We start from the raw sequence: 27,888 nt of genomic DNA on the forward strand, positions 1-27,888 counted from the left end.
AAACGAAAGGCCCCCCTCTCTCTTTCTCTCTCTCTTCCGCAGCAATTCTCACCAGCAGGGTAGCATCGCAGCACGACAGCAATCGGAGTTCTTCTCTCGATTTCATCAACGAAGAGGCGACCGGAGCGACAAGGTCTGTAAATCCATCGTTTTTCTCCTCTTGTACGTTCAGCGACAAAACGGTGTCCTATTTTATCTTCTGCAAATCCATCTATTAAAAAACATCATTTTGCAAAACAGGGTACCTTTTGTTGATGTGTCTGGACGAAATAGACGACCCTTTTATTCTGTTTCTTTGTTGACTGTTTGGAAGATTTTATTCGTTATTCGTATCCCCGAATCCTTCGTTAGTTCATTTCCATGATCAGTTGAGCCTGAGTGGCATTCGCATGTCGCTCTTTTAATTGGTGGGTTTCATTGTAATCGTTTTTTTATTGGGAAGATTTTTTTCCATGTGCTTCAATTTGTGAAGGAATGAAAGACTCAAATTTTATTTTTTTATTTTTTGCATGGGAAATTTATTTGTGCAAATATGGATTTTTTATAATTGATTTTATTTTTATTTTGCCGATAAATGATTGATTTTTTTTTAAATTTGCAGATATTTTTCAATAAAAACCCGATAAAAAATAAAAAGTTTGAAAATCTCACGAGAAATTCACAACCGAGAAATTGCCGTTTTAAGCTTTTGTCGCTATAGATAGCAGTACTCTCTCTCTCTCTCTCTCTAACCTGTTTTTTCTTAAGGCGTGACGATGAATACACCTTCTGGTGATTCGAGGCAGGACGACGATGCCGCACTTGCCAACTTCCTCAACTCCCTCATCGACTACAACCCCACTGTACCCTCTCTCTCTTTCTATCTGATTACTCTGTTTGGCCTGATCCCGATTCGAGTTTCTTCTTCTCTTTTTTCTTTTATCTGAGATCTGCAGATACCGGACGAATTAGTGGAGCATTGCATTGCAAAGAGTGGATTCCAGTGCCCCGATATCAGGATGTTAGTTTTCTTCTACATCTCCTCTTTTTTTTCCCCCAGTAAATTTCGGAATACTTTATTCTATCGGCATGAGAGAACAAATCTAGAAATTGGTCGGTCATTTTTTTATCTGTTCTCTCTATCATTGAGTTTTTGTTATTACCCAAGTTGTTTATGAGCCTAAATTCGGTATTAGTGAAGTCTGATTCATTGTTCACCAACGAAAATTTGCATGGAAGAGGTTTTTGTTTTGACACCATTGTGTTTGCACTCTACTTCTTAGATGGTTTTGGTTGGTTTACATGGTTTTACATATGTTGTTGGTAGTCAGATAATAGAACACTCGGTGAGATATCTCATCTACCATGTAAATTTGGCATGGGGAGGTCAAGGATGTAGGTTGTGGTGGATAGAGAAATACTAAAATTTCTGATCTCATCTACCATGTAAATTTGGCATGGGGAGGTCAAGGATGTAGGTTGTGGTGGATAGAGAAACGGTAAAATTTCTGATACATCCGAACGTGTTGATCCATGTCCAATCTATCACATCAATGAAACCAGCATGACTTGTTCATGAAATTCTTGAGCATTAGGGCAATGGGTAATGGTTGGCATGAAGCGTATGATGAAGGTATTTCTTTTCCTTTAGAGCTCTTCGTTTGGATAAACTCCATGTTATGGGTTTGGCATCTTGTTGGTGCCTCTCTTTGTCATTTGATTGGTTCTCTTGTGGAAGAATTTAAAGTGTGGTATTGGGGTTTTCTATATTGGGTCTATGTGCAACGTGCTTCCTAATGAATCACAATGACCCAAGGTCTCTATAATTCAAATTATGGCTTTTGAGGTCCTAAGGAATTGAAAACAGTGACTTGGGGTAAGGAGCTGCATCATGATTGGCATGATCGGAGTCTGAAACACTCATCGGACTTGGGGCAGGACTAGTCAGTTTAGGGGTTCAGACTTATACCTACTCTATACGGGCTCTATTCCTTAATATGGGATTCATATAAAATTGTGTCAGGGTCTGGACAGACCTGTTAAAAGATTTGCACACACATATGAGGTAAACATATAATAATGTTGTATTTTATTTCAGCTATATATTCAAACCAGCATCTTGCCTTTTTTTTTATCTCTTTTACAAAACATGATATGATCATAAGACAAATTTTATTGGTGGAAAATATATGAACCATATCTTTGGCTTAATTAGCATCTAACCAAGTTGTCAAAGTGTATTGTAAAGCTCAATCTAATAAATGGAAAGGAATGTAGATACTAAATAACATATGAAACTAGATTGGCCCATACAGTGCACCGAACAAGTGGCATATGTCATAGAAGCAACTAGGTAGATGAGACCACCAACCAATGAATCAGGATGGATAACAGTAGTACAGAAGATCTAATAATTGTTTTGAATATGTACTTCAAGTCTTCAAACTGATATCATACTAGTTACAAATATTTACATTCATCTGATGCAATACGTGGGTTGTAAATAAGATTTACAGTACTCGACAATGGTCTCTTTCTAATCAATAGCAGGCTGCTGAATGATTCTTGTAACAAACAAGGAATGATGATGTCTCCTAAGTGACTAATCATAGTTTTTATTTTGAAAATGCAGCCAATGATGGATTCTTTTTTGCTTTAATATATTATAATAATAATGACTGGTTTACGAAAAGTAGTCAAAGTTATACCCATAGTACTTTTTCATTTTGCTTTGTGTGTGTATGTTTGATAGTGTTTCTTCTTCTAGCATTTTACATTATTCTCAATAATAATCTCATATTGTTATTGCATTTTCTAAAGATGAGGTAGGTTTCCTACTTGCCTTGGTTTGTTGGATAATGTATTTCTGAGGCTGTTTACTGCCTCTATACATTGAATTTGACTTGTTATTCACCATTTCTTTTTCTCTTCTTTTGGCAGAACGAGACTGGTGGCTGTAGCTACACAGAAGTTTATTGCAGAGATAGCAAGTGATGCACTTCAGTATGTGTTTTTTATCTTGTTTCTAATCTCACTTTTCCATTTTGTTGATTTTATATCTTCACTTGTAAAGTGCTAATACATTGATGATATAGATAATTAAAGAATAGTTATAGATAGGGATGACAGTGGACCGGGGCGGGTGCGAGGGACAAGGTCTCTACTCCCACCCCGTCTGAAAATTTTGCCCTCCATCCCTGCCTCCATCCCCGCACAGGTTTTGATTTTAACCTCCATCCCAGGTCCATTCCCCGTTTCATGTCCTCCATCCCCAGTCCAAACAGGGCAAGGCGGGGCGGGGTCCCATTTCCCCGGTCCTTCCGCCGCTGCTGCCTTCTGTCGTTAGAGGAAGAAGAGGAAGGAGAGGAGAGAAATGGGAGCTTGCGCAGCTCGTTAGAGGAAGGAGATGAGAGATTCGAGAAAGGGTTTTGTGTTAGGATATATATATATATATATATATATATATATATATATATATATATAAGGATATAATAGTAATTTTCTTAACGGGAATGGGGGACAGGGCGAGGCTAGGGGCAAGAGTAAGTCTATCCCCTTACTGGTTTTGATTTTAACCTCCATCCCCGGTCCATTCCCCATTTCATGTCCTCCATCCCCGATCCAAAAGGGGCTGGGAGGGGCCCCGTTTCCCCCCGGTCCATTGCCATCCCTAGTTATAGAGGAGCGGTTCTTAAAAAAATTTGTGTATATATATTGATAGATACATAGATATGCACATAAAACATTATGATTTTCAACTAGTACAGGTATAAGTAGTAGAGTTGGTCTATCTCAAAAGATTTGCCCTTGTAGCAGTAGCTGATTTTTCATGAGCAAACCTTCTGGGAGGATCCAAGGAACGAGAGATGGGGTGCATAGGCATGTCAAAAAGGTGCATCTTCACACAGATGTTGGTACAAGCAACAAGCTTGTGTGGAACTATGTGAGAAATGCTGCTTCATGACTGGTTAACATTTATCTTGTTACGCTTGTTCCGTCACTGTCTGCTGTTAAAAGAAGATTGAAAACCAAAAAAACATGAACCTTCTTCATACTCGAGCAATTTTATATCTGGATAACTAGTATTACTGTAGTGAGACTGATTATTGAGCTATATTTCATTATCCTGTGTTGGAGCCTCTGTACTGCCTGTAGTTTTGAACTTCCTATTATCCTCCATTCTTGTGCACAGTCTGAAAACTTTTTGTTCACGCAAGCTTTTCATTATTTCTGTTTGTTGATGCATTCTTTCTTCCTGACTTTTCTCTCGGATATTCCTTTAAATGTATTCCTTTATTTATTTTGGAACTAGGCTGTGTAAGGCAAGGCAGTCAGCAGTAGTTAAGGATAAGAAAGAGAAGCAGCAAAAGGTAGATACAATTTTATGAATCTTGTTCAGATACTGGGTATTCAACTGCTACTTTCTCATAAGCATTATTCAAGCATTATTCAACCAGCACTGACTGTTAGTGAGAATTCTTTTCCAGGATAAACGTCTAATATTGACCATGGAAGATCTCTCTAAGGCATTAAGTGAGGTAACAAAATTTGGCTCCATTTAAGTAGTCATCTTGATTGCTATTGTGTTTCTCATTACACAATTAGACCTCTTTTCCCCATCCCTGTATATAATCACAGAATATTCCAACCCAACATAGACATTTACGCCTGCCAGAATCAATTCCTTGTGGAACAGATCACAGAAACTCTCTTTCTCTCTCTCTCTCTCATGCACAAATTCAAGTATTTCCTGGCCTTTGCTCAGGAGAAATTGGTGCAGATAAGATCAGAATATAAATGCTCATTTTGGATCAGTTCAGATTTGGATTCATATTGTGCAAATATCATGAGTCCAAATCTGAATCAGGATGGCGTTTATCAAGCTGGATGCTACCGATTCACTTCCCTATGCATAGACACTAAATGTAATTGCTTTCCTGCTACTCAAATTCTGGTGTGCTTTAAATTTTGAAGTATTCCAATAAGATTATTGTTGGTATTCCGAGATTTGTACAATGCAAATATGGACAAAGTACAGCTTGCTGAGAATTTTGTCCTATGCCACATAGAAAGCTTTTTTCTTTCTATAGTCATGTTGGACAAGTATTGTCAAATACATCAAGAATCAGCTAATGATGGGATTTTCTGGGAAAAGGGAACCGACCACCTTCAGGATGTTGGCGATGAAGAGATGTTAGACTACCTAAGTAAATTTAGGAAACCCTTAATAGCTGGTATCCTTATAGCTTTGCACATATGCACAGATAATACATGGGAATATACTGTGTTAGTCTTATCATTTTGAATATATGTGCTGACAAAGTGTATCCTGCCTATGTATAAAGTGTCTTATAGAAGCACATTGGACATTTTTGCGCTTCAGCTTATATCTAGTATCCCTCTGTTCTTAGCAAACATGTTTCTGTTTAAAGTTTATGCAACTATAATAGGAAAATTGGTAGTCTCTTGTGGAAGGCTTGTTGAAGGAAAGGAATCTTTCAATTAAGTGGCATGTGGAAGGATAGTTCCAAACTTTATACTTAATGATAAAATTATTAGCGAGTAGTGAAAAAATTTGGCATGACATGCATGTTAAGGTTTCTGGTATATTACCTATTTCTTTTCACCACACGCTGTATCTTCTGGCTAGTGGTTTATTATAGTTCTTGGGGAAGAAGAGGAAAAAACTTGAGGTGTTCAACAGTGGTATATTATAGTTCTTAGGGAAGAAGAGGAAAGAACTTAGAGGTGTTCAACAGTTCAAGACTGGTGACCATAGTTTGCAGTGCCTTACTGGGCATTGTAAAGTGCAATATATGAGGAGAGAAAAACCACAAATGATGATGAGGACATTCCGAAATGGCTAAAATTGATCGTCACTGTCTGTTTGTGAGTGTGTTTCCTTTTTTGTGATAAATCAGAACCTGGACAAGAGATGCTGGATTCAGATACTCCTAAGTTACCAAACTTCAGCAATAGGCTGCCCCAATTGTAACCATCTTTTGAACTCATCCAAATAGAGAATACAAGCTTACAACTTAACCCTTGCAAGTATAGGATTATGCATGAGCACTAACCTTTATTAACAGAAACATAGTTTCACCTAAAAAACAAAAACCCATTGGTGCCAAAGCTTTTTTTTCAATTGGGTGAGAGGGCATTTCTAACATATGGGTTCTCTCAAGTTCCATACTTACCATGATCTCACTGAAGATTCCAACAAGCTGCAGATTCACTGATGTGTGATGGTTCAACAATGAGAGTAGGAAGAGAGGGTAATCTACACAAGAATCATCTGGGAAGTCATAGACAAAATATAGGTCAGATGGAGAAGAGGCCTTATAAAAGAAGGCAGAAATGGTTAAGAAAATAGACATAGTAAGAGAATCAAATATAAACTTTACAAAATAAGATAATAAAAGACATTTCATTTAGCAACATCAATACTTCTGTTTAGTAATTAAATAACCAAGTGCAGCTTGTATAGAACATTTGTGACTTTCAACCAGTTTAAGTAAATGATGACATGTCAAACCTGACACATGGAGCCAATATTATTGAGGAGGAACACCATAGAGTTGTTCCATGGGAGTAAATGTTCTAAGAACATGGTGAAAATGGTATTGCAAACAAACATGAAATAAAGGGAGTATTGTGTCTCTCCATCCAGTGATATTTGCTCTCAACCAATTTTGTTTGGAGTATATTGATAAAATTGTTGATGGAAGATGTGACCTTAGTTGTAAAAAAAACACTAGTCTAAAAAGACTAGTCGAGGCCTAGCATGACTAGTCGGCTTAGGCGGGACCAAAAAAATAAAACATCAATTTTTTTATAATAAATAATTAAATTCAGTAGCAAACATATTATTATAAGTTTATAACTATGGATGAAATGTGTAATTCAGTGTAACATGTCGCAAAATTCATGAAATTGCATAATATTGAACATACATCAAAACTTGGGGCACACCATCCGATTACTTTCTCTCTCTCTCTCTATATATATATACACACACAAAGAGAGAGAGAGAGAGAGAGAGAGAGAGAGAGAGAGAGAGAGAGAGAGAGAGAGAGAGAGAGAGAGGATTATCTTGCCCCTTTTTTGTTAGGTCACTGTTAGGACCCTCCAAAAACCATAGTTTTTAGATGTTTTATACTCTATCTTAACCGTTAGATGTGTTTATGATTGTTGCTGAATGAAGAACATATAATTAATTAAACATCTTTATGCTCAAATGTGTATTTTAAAGAGGTCAAAAAATCATTGGTTGATATCGTACTAAAATTTCATGATAAAATACTTACATTTTTTACATCAAATCAATTTGAAACAAAGCTTGTTTCTTAATAAATAAGTATTGATAAACACATCTAATGGTTCAAATTGATCATAAAACACCTAAAAATTTGATATTTAGATGGTCTTAATGTTGACGTAAGAAAAAAAGGATAGGATGAATCCCGTATATATATATATATATAACATTGAACTAGTTGTGTTTAACATTAAATTGATTCAACCTTATTAAAATGATTAAAAAACCATTAAAAGAATGATATTTTTGAAAATGCATTCTTACTTTTATGGGCATTATAGGTCTTTTGAACTTTGAGAGAATTGAAAAGTCAAACACCTTTTCCAAAAACATTACTTTATAAATCTATCAAAGTTACCTTTTTGACCTAAAAAAGTAATCATGTATTTTTAAAAATACCTTCTTCTCAGGGTATTTTAGTCATTTTAATAAAGTCAAATCCATCTAATGTTAAACACAAGTAGTTTAATGTTGAATTAACCCATATACATGTAGATAGATAAATACCTCAAAAAACAGGTTATATATATATATATATGTGTGTGTGTGTGTGTGTGTGTGTGTGTCTGACAAAAACACATGCATACATGTAAACAACAAAACTAAAAAAGATAAAAAGGAAGAAAAAAAAGAACAGAGTGGAGGGGTGAGATAAGGAAGAAAAAAAAAAAAGATTCGAAGGAAAAAAAGAAAAAGAAAAAAAAGAAAAGGGAAAGAGGAAGAGGAAGAAAAAGAGAAGTCGAAGGGGTGAAAGGAGGAAGAAGAAAAAAACAAGAAGGTAAAAAAGAAAAGCAAAAGAAGAAGAAAATGAGAGAATAAAAAATGAAAGCTTTTGGAGTGGAAGTAAGAAGAAAAAGAAAGAAAGAAAGATTCTTTTTTTAAATAACAACCATGTCCCTGTGGCCTAGGCAGGGACTGCCTAGGCAGCCTTGGTTGAAAAACAGGGCCTTGATAAAATATATGGATATCATATATATATTTATGATATATATCTATGCATATATATTTTATATGAATGTCTTTTGTAATGCCCACTAATGGCAATTTAGTCTTTTTTATTATGTAAATAGACATGTCCACTAGGACATTTTTGCCTTTTTTTTCTTTTTTTCATTTGTGTAGGGGCAAGAAGGTCCAACTCATGGAGTCGTTGGGACCCTCCCCAACGACTCCGTGGGAGCCCCCTTGGTCCCATAAAGTGTATTAAAGGGGGACTTTGCCCTCACTCCTCTCTAATGCTTTCTATAGCATTTCAATATACTATTCTTTATATTTCAAGTTCTCTCTCTCACATTGTGTGTGTTTGGTGCCTATCCCTTTGTGGCTTATTGCATTTTGCCTCATTAGTGACTTCTTGTTTATGTGCTTATGAATTTGTTGTAGTCACTTAAAATATTCTTTGCATTAGTGTTTCATTACATGGTATCAGAGCCCCTAGGTGTTTGAATACTCTTAGGACTTTTTTTTGTATTTAAGTGTGTTTTTCACACTCTTGTTCTTCATCAACTCTTCTGCAATGGTCGACAAAGATGCAAAAATTGACCTCTCATTCAAATTGAATGAGACCAACTATAGAATGTGGGCGGCCCCTATGGAAAACAACTTAAAAGGCAAGAAACTTTGGGGGTATATATGTGATACAATTTCGGAACCACAATTAAAGCTCACCAAAAAGGAAGAAAATGAAAAACAAACCTTTGAATGATAGAAAGGCCAAAGCCATTGAAGAATATCAATCCAAAGTTGAAGATTGGGAAAGTGAGCGTGTCAAAATATTGTCATGGTTCATGAATAATGTGAAACTCAAAATTTGTGCTAATCTAGCCAAATTCAAGAAGGTAAATGAAGCATGGTTCTTTATGAAAGGTATGTATACTAAAAACGACCTTGCTAGGCATTTCTTTTTACAAGAAAAACTGAGAACAACCAAGCAAGGAAATATGAATATTAGAGATTATTATAGTACTTTATCCCCTTTATGGGATGAACTTGCTCTCCTTGAACCTCAATGGGAAGGAAATGATATTGCAATGAGGCAACATCAAATTGAGAGAGATTTTTTCAATTCATTCATGGGCTTAAGCCCGAATTTGAATAACTAAGAGAGTCCCTATTTAATAGAACTTCAACTCTTAGTGAATTTTTTTGTTGATTTATGCCAAGAAGAAACTCGCTTTGCCCTAAAAAAGGATATTGATGAAGTGCATGCTATATTTAAATATGGCAATAATATGATAACATATAAACCTCTTCATTTTTGAAAAAATAACTATAACAACAATGGTGATGAAAAAAAAATCATGTCATCCCTGTAATGAACCGGGACATCTTAGACCCAATTGTCCTAAGCTTAAAAGAAAAGTGGCTTTCGTTAGAGATAACTCAAGCAACTCAAACGAAGATAAAAAAAGGGATGGAGACATCAATGATTCCATTACTCAACTTAAGCATTTCATTATTTGTGAGAAACAACTCTTCTACACCTTTTACTTCTGGTGCCGTGGTTTTATCAACTCTCAGTATGTCTTCTTGGATTCTTGATTCAGCTACTTCTTTTCATATGACCCTAAATGCATCTCTTTTATCTGAATCATGCACTAACTCTTTTAAATATTTTGTTTCTACGGTCGATGGTATATCCTTGGATATTAAAGGAATAAAAACTCTTGAAACAATTTTTAGCAATCACAAAAAATTATTTATTCTAAAAATTAAAATTATTTATTCTAAAAATTAAAATTATTTATTCTAAAAATTTAAATTATTCCTGAACATAATTTTTTTTTATTTCTCAAATATCTGATTTCGGTTGTAGTGTCTCTTTTTCATCTTCACATTGCTATGTGCGGGATCTCTGGTTCGATAAGCGGATTAGGCAAGGCCATAGAAGAAAGAACCTATATTATGTGATTTTTTTGTCATTACCATCTAAGTCTTTTTGCAATCATGTTCAAACTAAGGATGTTGCCCCTTTGCACAAAAGGCTTGGTCATCCTAGTCTTTCTAAGATGCATCTTTTTTTTTCTTTTTGATAAATTTTGTAATGAAAAGGAATTTACATGCAATGATTGTATTCTTGGAAAAATGCACTTTTCCTTTTCAACATAGCAACTTCACTTTGAAAAGATTATTTGAACTAGTGCATTCAAATGTATAGAGACTGACGCCCGTTATGTCTAAAGTAGGATATTCATATTATGTTGTTTTTATTGATGATTTCACTAGATACACTTGGGTTTACTTTCTTAAAAATAAATTCGATATTTTTCTATCTTTAAAGAATTTCATATCCTTATTGAAAATCAATTTCAAAATATTATAGCTATCTTTAGATCCTATTCCGGAGGAGAATACGTCAAAAGAATTTCAAAATTATCTTAAACAAAATGATATTATTTATCAAAGATCTTGTTCCCAAACTCCTCAACAAAATGACTTTGCTGAAAGAAATCATGGACATCTTATTGAAACTACACGAATTCTTCTCATTTTTAAAAATGTTCCAAAGAATTTTTTGGCCGAAGTTGCTCTTTTTGCAATATATCTTGTAAATAGGATGCCATCCTCATCTTTAAAAATGTTTCTCTATTTGAAAAATTATTTAAAATATCTCCAAATTTCATAAGATTAAGAATATTTGGATGCAAATGTTTTGTTCTTTTTCAAGGATAAGACAAACTCTGACCAAAAGCTCTTAAATGCACTTTTATTGGCTATGGTGAAAATAAAAATGGATATAGATGTTATAATGTTAAAAATAAAAAACTTTCTTTTTTAAGAAATACAGTTTTTCTTGAAAAAAAATGGATTTAAACATAAAAAACCCAAGAAAGATGTTGACTATTCTTTTTTACTTGACTTGTTACCTAGAAATGACTAAAAAATGTAATTATACAATTTGTGATAATGAAATTGTTTGTGATAACCATTCTCATCAAAGAGATGATTCTCCTAGTGAGAATCCTAATGATATTCATGTGTATATTCGGCGTGAGGGAAAATGAACGTCAAAATATTTTTGACATATATTCACAAAATCTTTCACTAGAAGACCAAGTAAAGGAATCCCTACCTAGACGATCCTCTAGGAATAGTAGACCTCCTTAAAAGTTGGTGTCATGATATTTTTTTCTCCAAATTCTAGAACTTGTTTAATGATGATTCATTCATATCATGAGCCTTCCAACTTTAAAGAAGCTAAGCAACATTCACATTGGATAGATGCTATGACACTAGAATTAGAAGCACTCAACAAATCTAACACTTGGAAAAGTGTAAGTTTCCCTTTGAGAAAAAAAGCTATTGAGTGTAGATGGGTTTATAAAATCCAAATTAAAAGTGACGGGTCATTAGAAAGATATAAACCTTGGTTAGTTGCTAAGGGATATGTACAAGGATGTGAAATTGATTATGAGAAAACTTTTGCTTTGGTTGCTAGGATGACTAGTATAAGAAATTTAATAGCTTTAACATCTATTAAACAATTACTTATCTACCAATTATATGTCAAAAATGCTTTTTTAAATGGGGATATTTGTGAAGAAGTCTATATGGATCCTCTGCTAGGTCTTGAGATAGAAAAAGAGAAAATCCTTAAGCTTAATAAAGCTCTTTATGGTCTTAAATAAGCTCCAAAAGCTTGGAATAACCGCTTTAGTAAAGTTGTTCTTGATAGTGGATTTACTTGTTATACTGACACTGCTCTTTTTATTAAGAATGCAGGTAATCACATAACTATTTTGTTGTTATATGTTGATAATATGATCTACACTGAGAATGATAAAACGGGCATTGAGTCTATTAAAAATGTTCTTAAAAATAATTTTGATATGTCTGACTTGGGATTTCTAAGGTATTTTTTAGGGACTGAAGTTGCATATTTTCCTAGAGAATATGTTCTTTCTCAAATGAAGCTTACGATAAGATATTATTGCCAAGTCTGGCCTGATTGACGAAAAGAAAGTAGAGACTCTAGAAGCAATCAATGCTAAGATGAGAGTCGATGATGAAACTCCTTTAGAAAATCCTACTCCTTCTCGTCAATTGATTGGGTCACTAACATATTTGTCTATTAAAAGGACATATATTGCTCATGCTGTTCACAATACAAGTCAATTTCAAAATGCCTCTAATACTATTCACATGGCTGTTGTTATGCGAATTATCAGATATTTGAAGGAAACAATAACAAAAGGACTATTCTTATCCTCTTGTTCATCACTCATTTAAATTGCTTATATTGACTTTGATTAGGGTGGTAACTCCAATGATCGTATTTCTACTACAAGTTATTGTGTTTTTCTTGGAGAATCATTAATTTTTTGGAGATGTAAGAAACAACAAAATGTGTCTTTGTCTTCCACGGAAGCCAAGTATAGGGTGATAGCCACAACTACAATCGAACTTGTCTGGGAGTCATCATCTCTATTCCTTTGAAGTTGTGTTGCGACAAAAAAATGTCATTTACGTTGCTAGCAACCACACCTTCCATGAACGAACTAAGCACATCGAGATGGATTGTCATTATGTTCAAGATGATTTTTGCGTTGCATCATTCAACTGCCATATATCACTTGAGAGTATCCGCTTGCAGATTTCTTTAGCAAAGCCTTGGCATCCCCTCATTTCTACTTTCTCCTGAGCAAACTCTCGATGATCTCACTGTCAGTTTGAGGGAAGGTGTTAAAATATATGGATATCATATATATATATATATATATATATATGTGTGTGTGTGTGTGTGTGTATGTGTATTTACACCTATGTCACATGGGTGCGGGTACGGGTATGGGTGCGACACGGGTGCGAAGCAATTTCAAAATTTTTGGACACGGGAACACGATTATATATATAAGATCTGACCCCGATACCGCCTTAGATCGGGATTAGGTCCGAATCTGGACCCAACCCGAATCCAAATTAATTTTAATAAATGAACAAAAATAGACTTGGTCAAAGTTGACCGATTCCAAAATATGGACAGACTCAGCCCCAGTGCGTTGACCGAGTTCGACACTTGGTTGACCGTGTCTGCCCCGTGTTCGAAGCCGCACCCGTGTCGAGGCATGTCGACGCGGGTGCGTCGACCTTTTAGCCGAGTCCGTGTGACTTAGGTTTACACATATATTATGTAATATCTTTTGTAATGCCCACTAGGGGTAATTTATAGTTTTTCTTATTATGTAAACAGACATGTCTACTAGGGACATTTTTGCCTTTTTCTTATTTTTCTTTCTTTTATTCTTTTTCCCATTTGTATAAGGGCAAGAGGGTCCAACTCATAGAGTCGTTAGGACCCTCCCCAATGGTCACAAATGTGACCTTTGGGGAACTCCTAACGACTCTATGGGAGCCCCCTTGGTCCCATAAAGTTTATAAAAGGGGGACTTTGCCCCCACTCCTTTCTAATGCTTTCTATAGCATTTTAATACACTATTTTTTATATTTCAAGCCCTTTTTCTCTCACATTGTGTGTGTTTGGTGCCTAGCCCTTTGTTTCTTATTGTATTTTTCCTATTAGTTGCTTCTTGTTTATGTGCTTGTGCATTCGTTGTAGTCACTTTGTGCTATTGTTCTTTGCAGTAGTGTTTCATTACATGCCCTATTGCCTAGACCTATAAGCCTAAGTGGTGGCCCTGTGCCTAGCCCGCCTAGGCACAACTTTTTGAAATAAAATGAGGATCTTCGAATCACGAACTTAGATTCACAAAGAAAGTGTCTAGAAAGACACTAAATCATAACCCTTAAAAGGGTATAATAGGAAACAAATAGGAAATAAAATAATCTTTATAGATATGAAAACACCTAAATGCTTAAGAAGCATTTGGGAATGCATTACAAGAGGGGTTGCACCCGGAGAGGGGACTCAATAGAGCTCTAAATAGAGCTGTTGGACTGTGTCCAATGGCTCTAAATAGAGTAGTCCAACAACTCTATTGCTAGTCAAGTCTGGACTGAGACTTGACTAGCAAACTCAGTCTAGTTCAAACTGAACTAGACGACTAAAATAAAAACATAAAATTACCAAAAAGGAAAAGAAAAAAATATTATATATATATAATAATATAATAATATTATATATATATTTACAATTTTACATTTTAACACTCCCCCTCAAACTTACGGTACAATGAGTGAAAGTTTGTCTAAGAGAAAGTGGAATCGGGGAGCAGCAAAAGGCTTTGTAAAAAAGTTTGCTAACTGATATTCTGAATTAACATATGGCAGATCAATTGTCCCGTGTAGATATTCCTCTCTGATGTAGTGACAATCCATTTCGATATGTTTGGTGCGTTCGTGAAATGTTCGGTTACTGGCAATGTAGATTGCACTTTTATTGTCACAACACATCTGTGAAGCTTTGTTGCTTCAGCTCCCATATCAACAAGCAGTCATCGGAGCCAAACTACTTTCATGGTTATGGTTGCCATAGCTCTGTATTCAGCTTCGGTGGATGAGAGAGATACCTTATGCTGCTTTTTACACCTCCACGAAATCAACGATTCACCTAAAAAATACAAAAACCAGTGGTTGAGTGTCTGTTATTGGGATCTCCTCCCCAGTCAGCATCAGTATATGCAATTAAATCAAGAGAAGATGAGGAGGATAAGAAAAGTCCTCGTGAAAGGGAGGACTTGATGTATCTGATAATACACATGACTGCTCCTATATGAATAGAAGTGGGGGCATGTTGAAATTGACTTGTTGTGTGAATAGCGTGTGCTATATCTGGTCTGGTAATGGACAGATAAGAAAGTGCCCCAATAAGTTGTCTGTAAGGAGTTGGATCTGCTAGGAGTTTTCCATCATCAATCTTCATTTTAACATTTACCATTTCTGGAGTATCAACTTTCTTATCATCAGTAATACCAGACCTGAAAACAATATCAAATGCAAATTTAGTTTGAGATAATAAATATCCTCTAGGAGAATAAGCAACTTCAATGCCTAAAAAATATCTTAATAAGCTTAAATCAGTCATTTCAAAATGAGATTTAAGAAGTGTTTTGATCGTTTCAACTCCCTTTTTATCGCTTCCGGTGATGATCATATCATCCACATAAAGAAGAAGCACAATGATTCTTGCATCAAAATTCTTAACAAACAAAGCAGTGTCAGTTAAACAGAATTGAAAACCCAAATCGATCATAACACGACTAAACCTATCATACGAAGCTTTTGGTGTTTGTTTAAGACCATAAAGGGTTTTTTCTAAACGAAGGACTTTATCTTTAGGAATACTTAAACCAGGAGGGGTTCCATGTATACTTCTTCAACTAGCTTTCCATTTAGAAAGACATTTTTGACATCCATTTGAAAATTGGACAATTTCTTAATAGAGGTTAAGGCAACTAAGGTTCTAACAATTGTCATACGAGCCACAGAAGCAAAAGTTTCTTCGTAATCAATGCCATATTCTTGAGCATAACCTTTGGCTACTAATCGGGCTTTATATCTTTCGAGAGTACCATCACTCTTGGTTTTAATTTTATAGACCCATCGACATCCTATAGTTTTCTTTCCTTGAGGAAGATCTTGAATAGTCCATGTAGAAGCCTTTTCTAGTGCATCTAATTCAACTTTCATGACTTCTATCCATTTTATATCATTTCTTGCTTGGAAATATGTGAATGGTTCTTCATATGAGTGAATTAATGCAATAACTGCCCTATACGTAGGTGAGAAGGACTCGTATGACACAAACTTTTCTGGAGGCCTCGAGACTCAGGATGATCATCTAGTTGGAATGTTAGAATACTTTTCAAGTGCACATGGAGGATTAGACTCTTGTCTCCTAAAATATTAAATACTAGTATCCCTATGAACTTCTTCATCATCAACATTATGATCAACAATTCTTCGATCATCATCAAAGTTACAGTCAAGATCATATTCATCAGGTGTTGATGTTAGATCTAACAAAAACGAATACTCAGTGACTTCCTTTGGGTTTTCAAAATCAAAGAAACTCTTTTTTTCAAGAAATGAAACATTTCTAGACACATATAGTCTATAACCTTTCTGATTTTCAGCATATCCTAGAAAAACACATAGAATCGCACCAGGGAAAGTTTATCATTTTTGTCGGTAAATATAAAACATTTGCACCCAAAGATTCTTAGTCTAGAGTAGTCTGGAGAGACTTTCATAAGTTTTTCAATGGGAGTGATATTTTGTAAAGAGGAGGATGACATCCTATTAATGAGATAGGTGGCGGTTAAAGCAACTTCTGCCTAAAAATCTTTCGGGACATTATTTGCTATTAATAATGTCCTAGTGGTTTCCATAATATGACGATGTTTTCGTTCAGCCAGCCCATTCTGTTAGGGAGTATAGGGGCAAGATTTTTTATGTATGATGCCATGTAATTTAAGATAATTTTTAAAATCAATAGATAAAAACTCTCCTCCTGAATCTGTGCGAAAGATAGAAATATCATTTTGAAACTTGTTTTTGACCATATTATGAAAAATTTAAAAGTGTGAAAATACTTCAGATTTATGTTTAAGAAAATAAATCCACGTATGTCGGAAAAAATCATCGACAAAAATAACATAGTAACCAAATCCTCCTTTAGAAATCACGGGTGCAGGACCCCAAACATCCGAATGTACTAATTCAAGTGGTCTTGAAGAGAAAAAGGTTATGTTCTGAAATGGTAATCTTTTCGTTTTGCCAAGAATACAATCTTTACAATCAAATGATTCAGAGTTACAAAATTTCCCTAGATTTGGAAAATATTGGATTTTGGCTATATGTGAGTGACCAAGTCTCTTATGCCACAACTCCAACTCAATTTTCTGAATATTATAGCAAAAAGCATTCTTCGGCACTTCCAAAAAATCCATGTAATAGAGTCCTTCTCTATGGCCTTCCCCAATCAGCTTTTCTGACTAACGATCATGTACCCAACAACCATGAAAAGAAAATGAAATATTACATCCATAGTCAAAAATTTGAGACACAGATAGAAGATTTAAATTTAATTTTAGAACATATCTAATTTCTGGGATAGAAAATTTATTTATTTTATAAATCTTTTGAAAATTTCCTATTCCTTCTATTTCAAGGGAAGTCCCATCGGCTGTAAAAACCTTTGACACACTTGTTTTAGTTTTAACACATTAGGATAGACTTTGATTATTTAGGGTCATGTGAAAAGATGCATCAGTGTCAAGGAGCCAAGAAATTTTACCTGGATCGGAAAAAGATGAGGCTGCAGCGCCAGTTGAGGCTTCAGATGAAGAAGAGACACCTTTGATGAGAGGCTGAAGAATCTCCATTAGTTGTGCCATTGAAACTGGTGCATCCTGATCTTTAGACTCCGATCCAGCAATTGCAGCTCTTTTCTCTCTTAGCTCCTTGAGTTTGGGACATTGTGGCCTGTAGTGTCCCGGCTCATGACAATGATGACAAATAACCTTCTTCTTATCATAGTCATTATTCTGTCGGTTAAAGTGAGGAGGTCTATAAGATCGAACATGATTCCCTGGTCTAGACATAGCTAAAACAAAATCATCTTCAACTTTAGAAGAGCCTTTCCTGAGACGGTTCTCTTCCATTGTTAATTCTTCAATAGTTTCAACAATAGAAGAAAATTTTCCCCTGTGAAGGAGGGCCGATTTAGCGGTTTCAAATTCCGGCCTTAATCCAATTATAAACTGGTAAAAATGTTCAGCATCGAGTTGTTTCTAACGAAGCTCGATGTCTTCGGCACAATGCCACTTTGGTTCTAAAAGGGAAAGTTCTTCCCAAAGTTCGGACAACCCATTGTAATATTCATGAATAGTTTTGTCTCCTTGGGTCATCATTCAAACTTTTTCTTCGAGGTTGCATATGTGTGCAATATCTTTAAGGGAATACACATTCTTAAGGTATTCCCATGCCTTATCGGTGCGATCAAACTTGGCAAGACTTGAGCATTTTTTAATGTCAACGCTATTGATAAGCTATGGCATTATCTTCGCATGAGATATTCTTCATTCTTTCTATTTCTTTTGGTAAGAGGCAAGAGCCTTGATTTTCTCTTCTTCTGATAAAGGAACCTCTTTATCTCTCTCATTTTTAGTAAGAGATAGCTTATGTTCTTAATCAGAACCATCCACAATCCCCCATAGGCCTTTTCCCCATATATGGTGTTCATGATTGAAGCCTATGTTACATAGTTCGTATCACTTAATTTCATAGGCATGATGGTGACTTTATCATTGTCATCCATCGATTACAAGAAGAGAAAAAGAGTAGGGATAAAAAAAACAAGAGAAATGAGAAAAAAGAAAGAAAATACAAAACAACAAGATGTGAAATCTTTCCCAATGAAGTGATACAACACTTCTTTTCAAGTGACGAACACTTTTGCAAGTGGGCACAAAAATCGAGACAACTTTTCTTCAAGATCTAGTACTTCTGTGGCTCTGATACCATGAAATAAAATGAGGATCTTCGAATCACGAACTTAGATTCACAAAGAAAGTGTCTAGAAAGACACTAAATCATAACCCTTAAAAAGGGTATAATAGGAAACAAATAGGAAATAAAATAATCTTTATTGATATGAAAACACCTAAATGCCTAAGAAGCATTTGAGAATGCATTACAACAGGGGTTGCACCCCTATATATACACTGCAGGGAGAGGGGACTCAATAGAGCTCTAAATAGAGCTGTTGGACTGTGTCCAACAGCTCTAAATTACCAAAAAGGAAAAGAAAAAAATATTTTATATATATATATAAAATAATATAATATAATAATATTATATATATTTATTTACAATTTTAAATTTTAACAATTTTGACAACTAAGGATGTGACTATTAAGATACTTTATATATGTATATTTCTATCATATATATATATATATATGTATACAATATATATATATATATATATATATATATATATATATATATATATATATATATATATATATTGTATGTACATTATATATATAGTTGTTTATGTAAATATAATAGGTAATAACCTCTAGGGGTATTTTGGCCTTCTCACATATTGTAATAAGATATTTTATTTTTGTTTTTCTTTCTTTTTATTTTTGGGATCAGGTTTTGTGTCAAGCAAGGTTGTTAAATGCGCTGAGGCGAAGCGAGGCATTGAGCATGTTACGAAGCGAGGCGTAAGCCTCGTGGCGTTGGAGCGTACGCTTCATGATCAATCGGGTCCAATCGAACCCGATCCATTTTCACCCCCCGACACCCGGACCCCTAGGGCATCCTCATCTCTCTCTCTCTCTCTCTCTCTCTCTCTCTCGAGGTCTTCGGCACCGTCTGCTCCCTCGCCCAGTTCTGCCTTACCGGCTCCCAGAAGGACCGCAACCGATTTTCCGGCCAGATACCCTCGGAGATCGGCTCGTTGCAGGGGCTATCTATCCTGGATCTGAGCCACAACGAACTCAACGACGACATCCCCACGTCGCTCGCCTCCCTGTCGTCCCTAAACAGTCTGGACCTCTCGGAGAACAACCTCTCCGGCGAGATACCGCCGGAGCTCGGCAGACTGAAGCCGACCTTCCTCAACTTCTCCGGCAACGCCCTCACCGGAAAGATCCCCAGCACCTTCGACACCGCGGCGTTCGACCAGAGCTTCCTCCAGAACCCCCAACTCTGCGCGTCCGACCCTTCCCTAACCTGAACACTCCGATGGTGCTCCTCCGGCGGCGCAAGTGCAAGGGAGGTTTCCCCGGCGGTTCTCATCGCGATCCTTGTCGTCGTCGAGATCCTTGCCCTCTTCGCCATCGGCTTCGCGGCGCCAACCTGCTCGTCAATGTCCCTGACAGCGGATTTTGGCAGGAAAGGGGCGGTTTGTAGGGACTACACAGATGCGTACGCTTTAGAAGCGAAGCGCGTTTCGACTTGAGGCGTGCGCTTCACATGAGTGAAGCGTGCGTTTCAAGCCTGAAACGCCTCAATGCAACGCCTCAATACCTTGAGCGTGCGCTTCGCCTATGAGGCGTACGCCTCTCACAACACTGGTGTCAAGATCATTATTGTCCTTGACATAATAGAGTTGTTGGGGAGTCCCAATGACTAGATTTCTAGCCGTTTGGGAGCTCCCAAACGGCAAGAGGAGTCTCTCCCTCTTTTTGTTTGTATATATATGGGGTTTTCACACCTTTGTAAAGGATGCATCTTGTATGCATTTTATGAAAGAAAACTTATATTTTTTATGTTGTTGACTTGACTCTTAGTGGTCTTTTGTGTGTTTAAACCCATATTGGGTTGTGTGAATGATCATCTTGTCTCTTGCTTGAACCCTATTGAGTTGTGGATTGTGAGAGTGATCTCATTTCATTACATGGTATCAGAGCCATCGGTATTAACGTTCGTGTGGACGTGAGATCGTAGGCTCGTAGTGTCCAAAAGAACCTTGCTTCTCTCTCTTCTATTGTATCAATGGAGGATGAACAAGAGGCCATCGCCTCCCTTCTCGTGAGACTCAATGACACTAACTATGTGATGTGGGCATCCATAGTAAAACATAAAATTTGAAAAAAAGGGCTATGGGGTTTGGTGGATGGCTCCGAGAAATAACCAAAACTTATTCTCTCAAAGAATGAAAATGGAAAAGAGGTGGCACTTCAAGGAGAAGAAATAAATAAAGTCGTTGCCGATTACAAAAGAATATGAAAAGAGTGAATAATGGGTCATTCCAAAATCATGGGATTACTCATTAATATTGTTGACATCAAAAAATGATCTAGTTTGGCAAATTTTGATTTTACTTGTGATGCTTGAAAGTATCTCCAAGATATATATTGTATTAAAGACATAACTCATGTATGTAACCTCCAAAATAAAGTGAGGACCATGACCCTAAGAGACATGAGCATAAGAGAATATTATAATGTTCATTCTCTTCTTTGGGATGAATTGACTCTTTTAGAGTCCAAGTGGCAGTCTCCAAGACAGAACTCCATGAAAAACAAATCAAAATATTCAAAAAAGAGTGTTTATACCAATTTATTGGACTTAGACCCGAGTTTGAGGGGACCAAATCGGCTCTCCTTCACAGAGGAGTTGTTCCTACCATAATTAAAACTCTAGAAGAATTGACTATGGAAGAGAATAGATTGAAGAAACCCTCCTCCAAAGATGAAGAATTTGTGCTTGCTATATCAAGGCTCAAAAATCATACAAGGATATACAAACCTCCACATTTTGGAAAGAATTCAAATGAGTATGATTCCAAAAAGAAAATCATATCACTTTTTCTAATAAACTGAAGCACATCAAGTTGTTTTTCTCTAAAAGAAAAAAAGAAGATAGAAGAGAAGACAAGAGAGTGGCCTATATGGGGTCATCATCCGAGAGGTGTTGTTGTTCAAAGCTTCAAAGGCATTGGAGACATGTTCTTTGCTCAACTTGTGGAAGCTCTAACACCACACTCAAGAGCCAATCTTCTTCCCTTTCCGATGTGGCTGTCTCTACTTGTGCGGATCCCAGTAAGACTTCTTGGATTTTTTATTTTGGTGTTTTGTTTCATATGACTCTTAATGAGTTCATACTATCCGAATGTCAAAATATTCTCAATGATTTTTATGTCTCAACCGCCAATTGAACCTCTTTAAAAATAAAAAGTTTTGGTACTTTGAAAAATAACTAAAATTTCTTTATTTCAAACATTAGAGTTGTACCAAAACTAAATTTAAATATCCTATTTGTATCTCAAATTACCCACCATGAATTGTATCTCAAATTACCCACCATGAATGTAGGATTACCTTTTCATCTAATAGTTGCTTGGTGTAGGATCTCTGGTTTGAGAAGCCAATTGGACGTGACAAATTAGAATTATCAAATCAAATATTTTGTAATTTTGTTGAAAAAAATGATATTGAAAATTGACATAGGAGATTAGGACATCCAAGTTTGTCAAAATTGATTTTGTTTCTTTTTCTTAAAAATTATAACGAAAAAGAATTGGTTTGTGAAGATTGTATTCTTGGCAAAATGAAATCCTACCTTTTGGAGCTAAACATTTTATTTCTAAAGTACCATTTGATTTAATACATTCAGATCTATTGGAACCAACACCAATTATGTCTAAAGGAGGTATATCCTACTATGTGATATTTTTGGATGACTTTACTAGACACACATTAATTTATTTTCTTAAACTCAAATCTGAATTATTTGATTCTTTTCAAAAAATTTATAGTTATGTCAAAATTAATTTAAAGCCTCCATTAAAATTTTCAGAACCGATTCTATAAGAAAATTCTTATCTAATGATTTCAAAATTTACCTTGATCAACAAGGAATTGTTCATCAAAAATCTTGTCCTTATACCCCAAAACAAAATGGGTTGGCCGAAAGAAAACATCGGCACATTGTTGAAACCACTAGGACTCTTCTCATTTCAAAAAATGTTCCAAAAAAAATTTGGGTCGAAGCCGCTTTAACAACGATCTATTTAATCAATAGAATACCCTCAACTGTTATTGAAAATATTTTTCCTTTTGAAAAATTATTTAAAACTCCTCCCGATTATAAGAGATTGAGAATCTTTGGTTGTAAATATTTTGTTCTTTCTAATAAAAAAGATAAAGTTTCTGCCAAAGCTATTCCTTGTGTTTTCATAGGTTATGTTGAAAACAAAAAAGGATATAGGTGTTATGATATTGAAAAAGATAAACTTTATGTTTCAAGAAATGTGACTTTTCTTGAAAAAGAAAATGGTTTTGGAAAAATTTGAGTCTAAGAAACCTTGTGACTACTCGTTTTTGTTTGACTTGATTAAAATGCATGATGATGATGATATTGTTGAGCATGATAATGATGTTGATGATAATGTGAATCGTAATGATGATATTCAAAATGTGCATGAGTGTGACAATGATGACACGCATGAGAAAGATATTCCTACCAATATAATTGAACCTCATAATGAAATACAAGTTTATTTTCGTCACACTCAAAATCATCTTCGATGTGCCTTAGAGAGATATTCTCAAAATTAAAACATAGATCAAACTAGTGTTAGAAGATCTATGAGGTTATCTAAAACACCTAGTAGGTTCGTATCATTATGAATCATTTCAACCCAACTATAGAGCTTGCTTTATGGCCATTCACTCCTTTGTAGAACCATCTTCCTATAATGAGGATAAAAATCATTATGAATGGATTAAAGACATGAATAACGATTTAGAAGCTTTAGAAAAGGCTAAAACTTGGGAAATTCAAACCTTACCAATAGGAAAGAAAACCATTTGATGTAAATGGGTCTACAAAATCAAAACTAAAAGTGATGAATCACTAGAGAAATATAAAGTTAGGTTAGTAGCCAAAGGATTTAGTTAAGAATATGAAATAGACTATAAAGAAACCTTTGCCCTAGTAGTAAGGATGACCATGATAAGAACCCTCATCACTATAGCATATATTAGAAAATGACTTATATTTCAAATGGACGTTAAAAATATTTTTCTTATTGAGAACCTTAATGAAGAAGTCTATATAGAACTCCTTCCTGGATTAGGGTTGGCACATGGGAAAGTTCTTCGTTCACGAAAAGCCTTGTAATGGCCTAAAACAAGCCCTTAAGGCTTGGTATGATCGCTTTAGCAATGTGATGGTTCAATTAGGTTTTAAATCTTGTTACACTGACACACCATTGTTTATTAAGTGTTCTGATGCAGGCATAATCATTTTGTTTCTCTAAGTGGACGATATGATTATCACATGAGGTGATAAATAGGGAGTTCGTCATTTCAAAGATGTTCTTAAGACTAACTTTGATATGATAGATTGTGGTTTTCTTCGCTATTTTCTTGGAATTTAAGTAGCTTATTCATCCCATGGGTATTTTTTGTCTCAGACTAAGTATGCAGCTGAGATAATAGAAGGATCAGGTCTTTTGTATGAAAAGCAAGTTGATATGCTAGAGGTCATAAATGCCAAAATAAAGAAAGATGATGGAGAACCTCTGAAAGATCCAACTCCGTACTGTCAAATGAATGCGGCCTTAATTTATCTTTTTATTACTCGTCTTGATATTGCTAGTCAATTTCAACATTCTTTCACTACAGTACATATGAGTGTTTGTAATGAAGATAGTTAATTACGTTAGAAATACAATTAATCATGGTTTATTTTTATCATCCTCATCCCCATTAGAGATCATTGCATATTTTGACTCCGATTGGGGAGAAGATATGAATGATTGTTGCTCAACCACTGGATTTTGTATTTCTACAGGTAGTTCTTTGATATCTTGAAAATGCAAAAAACAATAGGTGTCTTTATCTTCTATAGAAGTCGATTATCGTGTCATCACTACTATCACTTCTGAATTAGTGTGGTTGAGGCAACTATTAGAAGACTTGGAAGTTCACATAATTGAATCCTCAAGATTATGTTGTAACAACAAGAGCACAGGCTACATTGCAGACAATCGTGCATTTCATGAGCGCACAAAGCATATCGAAATGGATTGCCACTATGTCCGGGAATAATTTTTAAAGAAGACTACATCTTGCCATATGTGCCTTCTGAAAATCAATTAGTGGTTTTTTGTCACCAAAGCGCTTCTGTCACAAAGATTTCAGGTGTTATATATATATATATATATATATATATATATATAATAGGTAATACCCTCTAGGGGTATTTTGGTCTTCTCACATATTGTAATAAGATATTTTATTTCTGTTTTTCTTTTATTTTTTTTCCTTTTTATTTTTGGGATTAGGTTTTGTGTTAAAAGGCATTATTGTCCTTGATACAATAGAACTGTTGGGAGTCCCAACGGCTAGAGGAGTCTCTCGCTACTTTTGTTTGTATACATATATATGGGGTTTTCACCCCTTTGTAAAGAATGCATCTTGTATGCATTTTTTGAAAGGAAACTTGCATTTTTTTATGTTGTTGACTTGACCTTTAGTGGTCTTTTGTGTGTTTGAACCCATATTTGGGTTGTGTGGGTGATCTTTTCTCTTGCTTGAACCCTGTTGGGTTGTGGATTGTAATAGTGCTCTCATTTCATTACAATGACGACAAAATGTATAATCTGATTTATTTTAGGTTTAATTGGATTAGTATGGGAGATAATTATAAATTTTCTAATAAGAATACAATGTTGAGGTAAATTCCTTAATGAGATGATCATAAATAAAACTTTACAGTGGTAGACAAGCAAAAAGATCAGAAGCATCTAAATTCTCTAGTTGCATTGTCCTCCCAACCATGCCTCTTAGTACTTGTATAATGTTGCTATACTGGTTGTTCGCCTTGGTAATTGCACAAAGCTCTTTTATTGGCTTATGTTTTCATATGTGTGCATATCTTACATGTCAAAAGCGCTAGTCAAAGCCTAGGCGGAAGACCCTTAAAAGAACTAGTCGGTCTCGGCGGGACCAAAAAAAATAAAACATCAAGAAAAACAAAAATATTACAATAAATAGTTAAATTTAGTAACAAACATATGATTGTAACTATGAATGATGTGTAATTCAATGTAACATATCACAAAATTAATAAAATTGCATAACATTGAACATAAAACATTATAATATATATATATATATATATATATATATATATATATATATATATATATATATATATATATATCTGAAAAACACAAACATATATGTAAAGAATAAAAACAAATGAAAAGTAAAAAAGAATAGAAAAAATGGGAAAAAAGGAAGAAGAAAAGGAAAAGAAGAAGAAAAGTGGAGGGGTAAAAGAAGGAGGAAGAAGAAAAAAGACAAAAATAAGAAGGAAAAAGAAAAAAAAAGAAAAGGGAAAAAGGAAAAAGGAAGGAAAAGAAAGGTAGAGGGTAAAAGGAGGAGAAAGAAGAAACGGAAAAGGAGGAGAAAAGGAGAGAAGAAAAAAGAAAGCATTATGGGTAGGAGGATGAACAAAGAAAGGAAAGAGACAAAGAAATGACAACCATGCCCCTACAGCCTAGGCGGGGCTTAGGTAGAAAAACATGTCCCTACCGCCTAGACCCATAAGTTTAGGTGGTGGCCCTGTGCTTAGCCTGCCTAGGCGCCACTTTTGACAATTAAGGTGTGTATGTATGTGTTACCTGTGTTACCTTGGTCTATATAAAATAAAGCAGGACTACAATAAGACCCAACACTAATATTTGGCATTGGGTATCGAGCAACCAAAAATGCAATAGGAAGAAAGAGGCATGTAGTTGAGCATTGTTTACATGGGCAAAGAATGACATGAGTGATGAATATGTTTACAGTGATAACAAAATAAAAAAATTTAGTGTCATCTAAGAGAATTTTGAATATGTAAGAAGATCAAATGAACAAGGATGCAGAAGTTTATTAGGTGGTACAGGTTTTACTACTAGATAGAAAGGATTGGAAAACAAGCCTCTTGAAGCTGTTGGCATCATGTATGTGGGAAAAAGCTTGATGATTATGATGAATGATATTGAGAAATTTTTTGTTGTTTGTTTCATGCATGCCATCTTAGATGAGCTTTTACGGCAACTGTTAACAACCAACCAATTCAGAATTTTTTTTTTCTGTTGCTTGATTGGTTTTTCTTTGCTATTTCGGTAAATTTTTTGCTACAACACATGATAATTCATGCATATGCCATTTAAAGCTTTGTTTTTAGATCTCTTAGAACACCAAGATTTTAGCTGTGGTTCTTTTTTTTAATGGTTCCTCTTTTTTGCTTTTCCATTCACATTAACAATTGGTTCCCACATAAAATATTCACCTCATAATGAAAGCTCACTTGTACTGTTTTTCACTTTTTTGGTATCAATCAATTACTGATAATGTTATTTCAATTCACAGTATGGTGTCAATATGAAGCGCCAGGAATATTATGCAGACAGCCCTTCAACTGGAATGGATCCTGCTACCAGAGACGAGTAGCTTCAGGCATCATAGCCTTTTGAATCTACTGTACATAAGATTTCCCTGATTAGATGGGGGACCAAATTCTTCTCCTCCCTTGGTGATTTGCTAACTTCTGTTCTGCTGTCTGTGCTGAAGTAGATGTTGGGACCAATACATGTGGATGATAACGAATCCAATATGAAAGCTAAGAATAATAAGAAACTGGTCATCATTTCAATTCATAGAGAATTGTCTGCATAGATAATGAACCAGAACTAGAATCTTTATCATGTACATTGTAATCCTTAAGCACGCATCACAGGTGTCAAAAGGCTTCATTCCATATCTCTATTTCTAGGGGTCTCAGCAGCAAGTGCCCATGTCACACTGCAGAAAACAGTCATGTTCTGGAACTTAGAATTGTTTGCTTGTGATGGAAACTCTTAGCAATAGAACGCGTTTGAGTTTTCTTTTAAGAGTTGATTTGTGGAACAATGACTGTTACTGAGAAATGCTCCATTTATCATGTAATCAAGAGATACTTAAGTTGGCACCATCAGGGTTCCACACACTTGACTAGGTGAGTTGGTTTAAGGCATTCCAAGTTGGATGCGAGTTTGATACGTAACGCAGGAGACATCAAAGTGGGGTACATTTACCAATAGACGGTTGAGGTCAAGTTGCCGCGAATGCATTTTCAACAGCACCACATGGATGGTTTCCTTCGTTGTGAAAAAGGGGATGCTTGACATGACA

At 35.3% G+C, this 27,888-nt stretch overlaps 1 protein-coding gene across 1 annotated transcript; it reads left to right on the forward strand.

Annotated features, from left to right (window-relative positions):
- LOC149818627 (transcription initiation factor TFIID subunit 10-like) lies at positions 1-27,474 on the forward strand. The gene is made up of 7 exons (XM_089984447.1): positions 1-133; positions 748-842; positions 936-1,000; positions 2,920-2,982; positions 4,292-4,349; positions 4,467-4,517; positions 27,088-27,474. Exons 2-7 carry the CDS (start codon positions 756-758, stop codon positions 27,166-27,168), a joined length of 405 nt encoding a protein of 134 aa, XP_089840573.1. The 5' UTR covers positions 1-133; positions 748-755; the 3' UTR covers positions 27,169-27,474.
- The last annotated feature ends 414 nt before the right edge of the window (positions 27,475-27,888 follow it).

This window comes from Nuphar pumila, chromosome 13 (assembly GCF_984573655.1).
Source record: "Nuphar pumila chromosome 13, dmNupPumi1.hap1.1, whole genome shotgun sequence".
NCBI classification, from domain to species: Eukaryota; Viridiplantae; Streptophyta; class Magnoliopsida; order Nymphaeales; family Nymphaeaceae; genus Nuphar; species Nuphar pumila.

What these genes read in the sequence shown, in the direction of transcription:
- LOC149818627 (XM_089984447.1), top strand. Translation starts at nt 756, where the DNA reads ATGAATACACCTTCTGGTGATTCGAGGCAGGACGACGATGCCGCACTT. An exon ending in ATAGCAAGTGATGCACTTCA is followed by an intron (nt 2,983 to 4,291) that starts GTATGTGTTTTT and finishes TTTTGGAACTAG; the next exon opens with GCTGTGTAAGGCAAGGCAGT. An exon ending in AGAAAGAGAAGCAGCAAAAG is followed by an intron (nt 4,350 to 4,466) that starts GTAGATACAATT and finishes ATTCTTTTCCAG; the next exon opens with GATAAACGTCTAATATTGAC.